Source organism: Schistocerca americana, chromosome 8, assembly GCF_021461395.2.
Source record: "Schistocerca americana isolate TAMUIC-IGC-003095 chromosome 8, iqSchAmer2.1, whole genome shotgun sequence".
Lineage (NCBI taxonomy): Eukaryota > Metazoa > Arthropoda > Insecta > Orthoptera > Acrididae > Schistocerca > Schistocerca americana.
In genome coordinates, this window is record NC_060126.1 from 285,741,446 (window position 1) to 285,751,079 (window position 9,634).

Below are 9,634 nucleotides of genomic sequence, written 5' to 3' on the forward strand. Positions count from 1 at the left end.
AATCGAAAGTGAAATGCTGGCATAGCAAAATGTGGCAACTTCTCACAGTGGATGTCATCAATGCCAGATAATATTACGTGAAATTAACGAAGCAGAACAGCCATTGGTCGTGGAGCCATTAAAATCTTCACCATATGAAAGAAAAAACTGAAAACCCTTTTTTTCAGAAAATGCTTGTACGTGCTTCAATTTTAGGTATAATACTGAGAAAGATTTTATGGCTGGTGCATAAAGAGTTAACTAGTACGTCGACTAAGGAATGTCCGAATAAAAGTTCAGAATAGAAAAGAAGGTATAGAGGGAAGGCCGCCTACATGTGTACCCATGGATGAGGTACCGCGTAGAAGTGACTCAGAATGTTGGGTGTTGTAAACATGCGTGCAGCGAGAAATTGGCATTGAATAAAAGTAACTGGAAGACTGTATCAAACCGTCTACAAATTCTTTAGTATTACAAAACTGCTGAACACGTAAGGGAAACTTTGCTTGTACCAATAAGATAGAGGAAAATGATAAAAATAAGAGAAAATTTCATCCCGAAAGACGGGTATGTAATTGTGCAAAACGGATACTCTTCCCCTAGGTCAGTGCTCGGCAAACAATGGCTCATTAGCCCTTGAGTGTCGTTTCTCAACGAAATACCACATACGGAGATGAACCTACAGAGTGACTGAAACTTCGTGGCTCATACGCCGAAGTCGATTTCGGCTTAGATCTGGCAATGTCTTCGAAAGAGAGGGGGGGGGGGGGGGAGGGCAGAGACAACATTTAAAAGTCACAAGCGTAACATAATTTTAACGTGCTATTGTACAAAATCAAACGATGTAGGGAATATCTATTCAGTTAAAGAGTGTGTAACTGTTTCTCATAAACGTGTTAGCAGCGGAAAGAAGAAGAAGATAGACTGAAGACCCAAAGAAACTGGTATACTTGCCTAATGTCGTGCCCCCCCCCCCCCCAACGCCCACCCCACGAGCTCGCAGAATTACCGCAACACGACGTAGCATCAACTCGATTAATGTTTGAAGTAGTGGCGGAGGGAATGGACACCATGAATCCTGCAGAGCTGACCATAAATCCGCAAGAACACCAGACAGTGGCGATCTTTACTGAACAGCAAGCTACAAGGCATCACAGATATGCTCAATAATGCTGATGTCTGGGGAGTTCGGTGGTCAACAGAAGTGTTTAAACTCAGAAGAGTGTTCCTGGAGCCACTCTGTAGCAATTCCGGACATGTGGGGTGTCGTATTGTCCTGCTGGAATTGCCCAAGTCCGTCGGAATGCACGATGGACATAAATAGATGCAAGTGTTCATACGGGATGCTTATATACGTCTCATCTGTCAGAGTCGTATCTTGACGTATCAGGAGTCCCATATCACTCCAACTGAACACGCCCCAGACCATTACAGAGCCTATAAGAACTTGAACAGTCGCCTCCTGACATGCTGAGTCCATTGATTCTTGAGGTGGTCTCCATACCCGTACATGTCCATCCGCTCGATACAATTTGAAGCGACACTCGTCCGACTAGGCAACATGTTGCCAGCCATCAACAGTCCAATGTCGGTGTTGTCGGACCCAGGTGAGGCGTAAAGTTTTGTGTCGTGCAGTCATCAAGGGTACGTATGTGCGCCTTCTGCTCAGAAAGCCCATATCGATGATGTTTCGTTGGGTGATTCGCTCGCTGACACTTGTTGATGGCCCAGCATTGATATGTGCAACAATTTGCGGAAGAGTTGTCCGTCTGTCACGCTGAACGATCCTCTTCAGTCATCGTTGGTCCCTTTCTTGAAGGACCGTTTTACGGCCACAGCGCTCTCGAAGATTTGATGTTTTACCTGATTCCTGATATTTACGGTACACTCGTGAAATGGTCGTACGGGAAAATCCCCACTTCATCGCCACCTCGGAGATGCTTTGTCCAATCGCTCGTGCACTGTCTATAACACCACGTTCAAACTCACTTAAAACTTGATTACTTGCCATTGTAGCTGCAATAATCGTTCTGCGGCAGATCTATTCTCTTATATAGGCGTTGCCGACCTCAGCGGCGTATTCTGCCTGTTTAAATACCTCCGTATTTGAATATGCAAGCATACACCAGTTTCCTTGGCGTTTCAGAGTAGTTATTTTAACAACGAACTAACAGCATATCACTTGGGAAGTGATGTAGTAATAACTTTGAGTTCTGAGTAAGAAATAAGTGAAAGACGATGGTGGTGACAAAGAAATATAAGCTTGTGTAATAACAAATAAATATACTTGCAGACATGACTGGTTTTCTTACTTCTACTTTTACGTGCTTCAGTGGTGTTGATTTATCCTGATCCTGAGGCGAGGGCTCTAAAGCGAAGATAAGTTGATTTTAACTTCTGGAATAGTATTCCTGACACACAATAAGCTGAAAAATGTAGAATCTGCTGTTCTTTCCTCATTCGGGTTACATATTCACTCGAACAATTATTTTCGAGCTTAAACCTTGTGTAGAGTAACTGAGAATCCGCATTTACTTGTGAGAACCTGAAATCGAGTCTAACATTGAAACAGAAAATGAGAACGTGACTTATGCAAACTTACCAAGGACATGCAAGATCATCGTTCACATTACCTTTTGTGTCACTGACATGGTTTAAGTTTTATGACCACCTTACAATTGTAAGGTTGTTCCTTAGTTGGTTAAAAATTCATGGAGGTATATGCAGTGCTTGCAACTGAATGAAAGGCAGCTTCTTTTTTACCATTCGCCTTTCGTTTCTCTTACATGTGAAGTATCTTCAGTGGACTGTATGTATATGACAAAAGCTTTAAGTACTAGTTACAAATAATTTCTGTACCATGTTTTCTCTTGTTATTCTCTCGTTTTTTCGGATTAGAGACAACTTTTGGCCAACAAGTCTTGTGAGGTTAAATTATCATTTGATGTTACTAGTTCTGATGTCGTCAGTCAATATGTGATCCTGGAGACATAGTCTATAAAGTGGGTCTGTACCTACCATATGTCCGATTTTAGGACACTTTATTCACCTCTATTATTTTTCATTTCACTTCCAATTTCCTCCACGCATTTAATATGTGTGTTTGCAGCGTACATTTGCCAACAGTCGCGTATGTTTAGCCTTCGTTCTTTTGTGTGTTTTGGAGTGCATGTGTAGTTTGAAAATGGTTTATTTGTTTGTTATTTTGTTATGTGTGAGTGTGTGTGTGTGTGTGTGTGTTTGTGTGTGAGAGAGAGAGAGAGAGAGAGAGAGAGAGAGAGAGAGGTGTGTGTGTGAGAGAGAAATTAATTTATTATTTAATATGTTTATGTTTCTCATTTCAGTTTGTTATGGTTTTAGTGGCTATCATGGTCAGTGAGTTACTGTTTATGTTGAGTTGGTCATTAATTAATTTAATTTTCAATACAAAGACTGTTTGTATATGAAAGTATTCCGGTATTTTCAACAACGTATTGTTGTAACTGTCGACTCTACTAATTTTCATGTCCTGTTCCATGTTGGATGGTCCATGCCCATGTTTTATCAGATGTTTGGCAAAGTCAGAATGGCTGTTTTCACACTTCCAGCTTCCTGTATGTTCTTTGTTCTTAGTTTTCAAATTCCTGCATGTAATTACCAGATATACTGATTCATATTCTTGACATTCTAACTGGTATATACCGTACCTACTCACTGGTATTTATCTGATTTGTAAATTGCTGTCTGTTAACGTGACTGGAGTATGTTTCTTGTTCTGTAAGCAATGTGAAATCGTTTACTTTTTTATATATTTGCTGTCCTTTTTGTTGATAGATGTTTATGTGTTGAAGTGTACCATTTCTTCCTCTTGGTCACGTCATAAGCGTTATTTCAGTCAATAGTTGCAACAAAAAACTCCAGACACTGGAGTAAAACTTTCATATACAAAGAGCTCTTGCAACTTGAAAGAAAGTAATTAATGATCAAATCAGAAAAACAATAACTCACTGATGTTGTCAGCCACTAAAACAGTAACATCTAAAGTTGAAAAACGTAATTAGACTAAATAATTAATTAATAAATCTCTCTCTCTCTCTCATACACACACGCACACGCACACACACACACACACACACACACACACACACACACACACACACAGAGAGAGAGAGAGAGAGAGAGAGAGAGAGAGAATCCGACCCACACACAGGCTGTAAACACACACATCCAGCACACAGTGAAAAGTACAAGGGAAGTGCTGAAATAAATGTGGTAGAAAAAACTTCGAAAATCGGCCACCTGCAGAGCACAAACCGATTAAATAAATCCTTAGGATTACCCACATAGACTGACAATATCAGAAGTAGTAACACCAAACGGTAACTTAACGTCATGAAACTTGTGACGCAAAAGTTGTCTCCAACATGAGAAACGAGAGAATAACGAGGAAAACGTAATATAGTAACACACCTGTGACTACTGCATCAAGCATTTATTACATACGTCAAATAAACATGTCTTACAGGCAACTGAAGATGCTTCAGAAATAAATGTGGCGAAGCGTGTATGACAGAAAACAAACTGCCTTTCATTTTGTTGCAATGACGGAACATACGTCGGCGAACATTACAATTTAATTTTATTAATAAATAGTATCGTTATTAAGAATGACATCAAGCTTTAATCAACGAGTCTGCAATCTTACTACGACTTGAAACTTTAAGTTTACTTTATGAACTTAATTTTACGGAGCGTTGTGGGTCGAAAGAAGATTTTGTTCGAAATGTTGAGGAAGGTATGTTGAGATGATTCGATCGTACAGAGAGAATGAACGAAAGGGGATTGACGAAACTACCATAAGAGAGTGGGTGGTAGAACTGGGAGGAGTCGATATAATCGAACGTACCTCAGTAGGATTTAGGACCTTTTTTGTTTTAGAAAAAAAAACAGCTTAGGACTACCCTTACGTGTAAACGATTTATTATCTCTATGGTTTAAGTTTAGAAAAATTGTCTTTCAATATAAATTTCAACCATTGTGCTGTTTATATTAGAATCTTTAATGAATTTGATGACCCCTGCTCTAGGCACGCAGTTTGGTATCTAGAAAAGTTGGATATTTAATTACTACACCATTAAAACATCCCTTTTGCGATGAAATCGCTAAAGGCGGAACTAACTGACTCAAAGAAGAATATCGACTGTCCTTTAGTTATTTTTTTAATTATATTTTTTTAAATCATCACAACAGATTTAGAAAGTGAAAAATGTCTTATATGAAAACATAAATTGTTTTTTATGTACGATAAATACGTCGTAACATTACAGCGTTACGGCTTTTCCTATGCCAAGTCGTTAATGTACAACAACAAGGACCCCAACACACTTGCCTCGGGTGTGTCTGAAGCTACAGTCTACATCTGCCAATGATTCTCTATCAGGGATTCCATACTCCGTCCCTCTACCAACAAACTTTCAGTCCTATCACAAATTTTGTTTGCAATCCCGTATGATCCTTTTGTTGTTAATAAACACTGATATTCACAGTTAAAGAGGTTATAAACACATTCGTCACAATAAACTCTGAAGTTGTAAATGTATGTGTAACAAGTACCAAATGAACAAGAATGAGAATAGTAGTTTTCTGAGCTCTACTTCGTTCCTTGAAATTTGCCTCAGTAATGTAACAAGACGCTAGTAATATTTTATTTTCTTGTTTATTCAGTTTTTACGTTACGTAAGCTGCGTCCCTAACCACTGACGATAGAAAATTTCAAAGTTAAAAATGTTCGTTTGTTGTAAACTATTATAAATGGAAAGGTAAAAGTAAGTTTTACTTCTCAATGTGTCTCTTAAGAAGTTCCTGCTCTCTTTTCCTTACAGGAGCTGTGCTGGCAATGTTGCAGTTACCCGCCTACCACAGACGGAACCGAATGGTAGTCATGATGTACACATCTCACAGCATGAATCGGTGGATACAGGTCACGAACGCAGCTCAACGAAACAAAAAACGCATGTGGCAGACCGAGAGAAGGAAAGAAATAGTAACCTCCACACAGCAAGGAAAACCGTGCCCCATATCGGTAATCCAACAAACCAGAATGACGATCACCAGCGACCGAGAGTTTTACGAAAGGGGCACAGAAGATACAAACGACCAATAATGAGGAAAACCTCCTTGTCTTGGGAAACAGATTCTGTGGTACAGACAAATAATCCCCCCCTTCAACCGAGCTCCGCACAGTTTATCACATCATATCGGAACACTTACAAATTTCCTCCAGAGAACCACAACGTAACAGACTCTTCTTATCTACAGAAAAGTTCCAGTTCAACTCGAGATGGACGGCATCGATACGTACAGCAACTACATCATGCTGAGTCACGTAATGACAATGTTAGTGAAGCTAATTATATAGAGATATCTTCACAGAAATCAGATACGGGAGCGATCAACGATGACATTGCTACTTATACCTTGCCTGGCTCAAAAATTGTACCCGAAGACAGAGTGTCACAAAAAGTCAGAAATCAGAAAAGTCGACTACCAGTGTACGCAAACGACAGGCAACGACAGCCCCTAACAGATGGGGTACTGAAACAAAATGAAAAATTGCGTGATAAAAATCATAATGTCTTTCATATGAGGAAATCATCGGAGCAAAATAAAAGTGTTCTCTCGAACAAGTCTTCGTACAATAGCTACATCGATCCACTTTCTCACGAATTGGGTGATGAAGTGCCTGCAGTCTCCGTAATCAATCACCAATCACCAGGAGGATCCTTACATATTGGGGACGTAGGGAGGTCACGAGTAATGAATGAAACACATCACTTGGCCCCGTCATTGGAGACAGAACGTAAAAGTGCTTCCTACGCTAATCAGGAGCTACACTCAGGCTCAGGTATAAACTTGAAATCCATGAAAATGTTATTAGAGCCAGTGGTAGCGAAACCAGTGGCCCCCCAAACGGCACGACATACAGATAATGTTGGATTGGAAGACGAAAATCATACAGAGGGGAGTACTGTCCCCGAAGATCTCCCAGATTATTCGAAGGAAACTCCACTCCAACAGTTCCCAGAGCAACCGAAAGACGCTGCTAATCCCTTAGAAGCAAGAAGTCAAGAAGGAAATCACATAACCAATACTATGCACAAATTAAGACATGAGAGGAGACGCAGAATATTGGGCCGACATCAGACCAACACTTCGAAACGTCTGAACCTAACGTCTGAACAAAGAAACGGCTCTCACTCTCTTAACGTCAGCCACCCCACTTATAATATTTTCAATTTTTATGGGCCTGTTATTATTACAGGTGGAGCACTGCTCCCAGTAAGTTCAAACGATTCTTCTTCATCATCCTACGAAAGTGGCGCACTTAGTAATGGCAGCTACAATCCCAGTAATGTCCTTTACATTGCCGACAAAGAAGCAGTTTCCACTCAAACTTCGAATGTCGCAAAAAATTTCAATTATAGTAGTTTAGCAAACAATGGAATGACCATGGTTTTTCTCCCTACTAGACTTGCTAATAGATTACTTCTACAGAGCTATAATCACGAAACTGACGGTTCAGTTCTAAATGCGGGGAGAAGTCGTGGAATTGATGTTAACTCAGCTAGGAGTCTACACAATGGACCATTCAATCAACCAACCACCTCTTCACACTTTGACAATCCATCTCCTCATACAGGAGGTGAAATTAGCCTTCCCTCTGCCTGGTCGGACGATCCACACCAGGACACTGCAGCCCACAACAATGGGGTATCTGAACACAACATTGGTACAGTAAATGTGTCGGCAAATATGGGAAATGACCTTTCCATCTCTGGAGCAGGCACTATGGGTTTCAGTGGCACAGAATCCGGCAGTGCACCAGGTAAACCGTATAATGTTTATCCTGACAGTAATGTGTTAAGTGCAGAAGCGAGTTTACCTCCATATACTGGTCTATCTGGTCAAGAAAGCCAGATTCCGTATAGTGTGAGCTCCACAGAAAGAACTACGAATCATGATTCACCTTTCACAGGATATGATAATAGCACTGTTAGTCCCAACACGAATGCAGGAATTTGGTCTACTGATGATAGGAACAAAATTATAATGAACTTTGATGAACCAAGTACACCTGAAATTGGAACCAGTGTTGGGGCACTGGTTGCAGGTAGCCTGCCAAACCAAGGATTCCATTCCGGATCTGTACCTGCTGACACATCGTTCACAGGATATGATAATAGCATTGGTAGTCCCAACACGAATGCAGGAATGTGGTCCAGTGACGATAGAAACAAAATTATAATGAACTTTGATGGACCAAGTACAACCGAAATTGGAACCGGTGTTGGGGCATCGGTTGCAGGTAGCTTGCCAAACCAAGGATCCCATTCCGGATCTCTACCTGGTGACACATCATTCACTGCTCCTGGCACTCGACAAGAAAGGGGATGGAAGATACGAGGTCGCATTGGTTTCGAATGGAACCCAGAGCTTTCTGGGATCACTGATGGTAGGATGTTGACCACACCACCAGAAAATGCATGGAATGATCCATGGGGAAATTATGGGACTTCCTACGATCCTACAATGGGAGCACAAATTTATGGCTGGAGAGGTCCACCACAACCTTACTGGCAACACTATAATGCACTTTATCCATTCAGGAATCAAGTATATGGAGGCTACAGTGCAACTGGGGGATTCGTGCCACCTCCATATGCTTCACATGGGAGATCAGCAGGTAGAGCAGGTTCTATGTGGATAGAGGGTGACATCTGGAGAGATTATACCCATGGAGAGCCTGATTACACTACATCTCAAGATGGCCAACCAACGACATACTACGGACCGGGTGCTTCATCATTTTTTGGAGAGGGGGATGTTAATTATTCACCAACAAAGCCTCGCAGTAGGAAACCACTGTCTCACACTGGTGCCAGCTTAGTAGGAGGCGTCCCCATTGGAGCAGCCAGAAGAACACCAAGTGGGCGGTACGCTGGTCAACGCCCCACTCATAGCAATCAGTATTATGGACCGCGGCCACTAGGTGGAAGCTACAATCCAAATTTATTGCATTCGCTGGGATAATAACTGGTGGCTATCAGCCAATATTTCGTGTTTTCATTTCTTCACAGCAGGTGAAATCAATGAAAATAAAGTTTTATTGGAAGCTAGCAAAATGAGTACCACGTGGCTACTCACTGAAAAATAATGGTATCGCAACAAGGACATGAGGTCTACAAAGAATAATAGTGTCATGATTTTTCAAATTTAATCAACAATCAATGTTTGCAACAAACTGCATTTACTTTTACAATTCCTCATTCTCTGAAGATACATTTCGAATTAACATCAATATTATGAATTGTGAGTCAATTTTATATAGAGAGATATACATGTATGTACTCACTTATAGTCGTTTGTATCAATGTGAGAGGACAACATTAAATTTTATATTTACAGTGTGAATGCTAATTTCAGTATACATTTTGGCTTCAAATGTTATAAAAAGTGTGTAAAAATTTCATCAATGCATCTAATTACATATAGGGTACAATGAGAGTAAATAGTACCTACAATCAGCCCTTGCTGATAGAGAGAGAGAGAGAGAGAGAGAGAGAGAGAGAAGTGGCCCATCTAAACGTTTCAGCACAAATATCTGTGGTACACCAAT

The 9,634-nt window shown here is 40.6% G+C and overlaps 1 protein-coding gene across 1 annotated transcript in view; it reads left to right on the plus strand.

Annotated features, from left to right (window-relative positions):
- LOC124544962 overlaps positions 1–9,429 on the plus strand; it is a 98,297-nt gene extending 88,868 nt beyond the window's left edge. Inside the window, exon 3 of the mRNA XM_047123708.1 lies at positions 5,841–9,429. Within this exon, the coding sequence (XP_046979664.1) occupies positions 5,841–9,048 (3,208 nt within the window). The 3' untranslated portion in view covers positions 9,049–9,429. The remainder of the gene's footprint in view (positions 1–5,840) is intronic.
- The last annotated feature ends 205 nt before the right edge of the window (positions 9,430–9,634 follow it).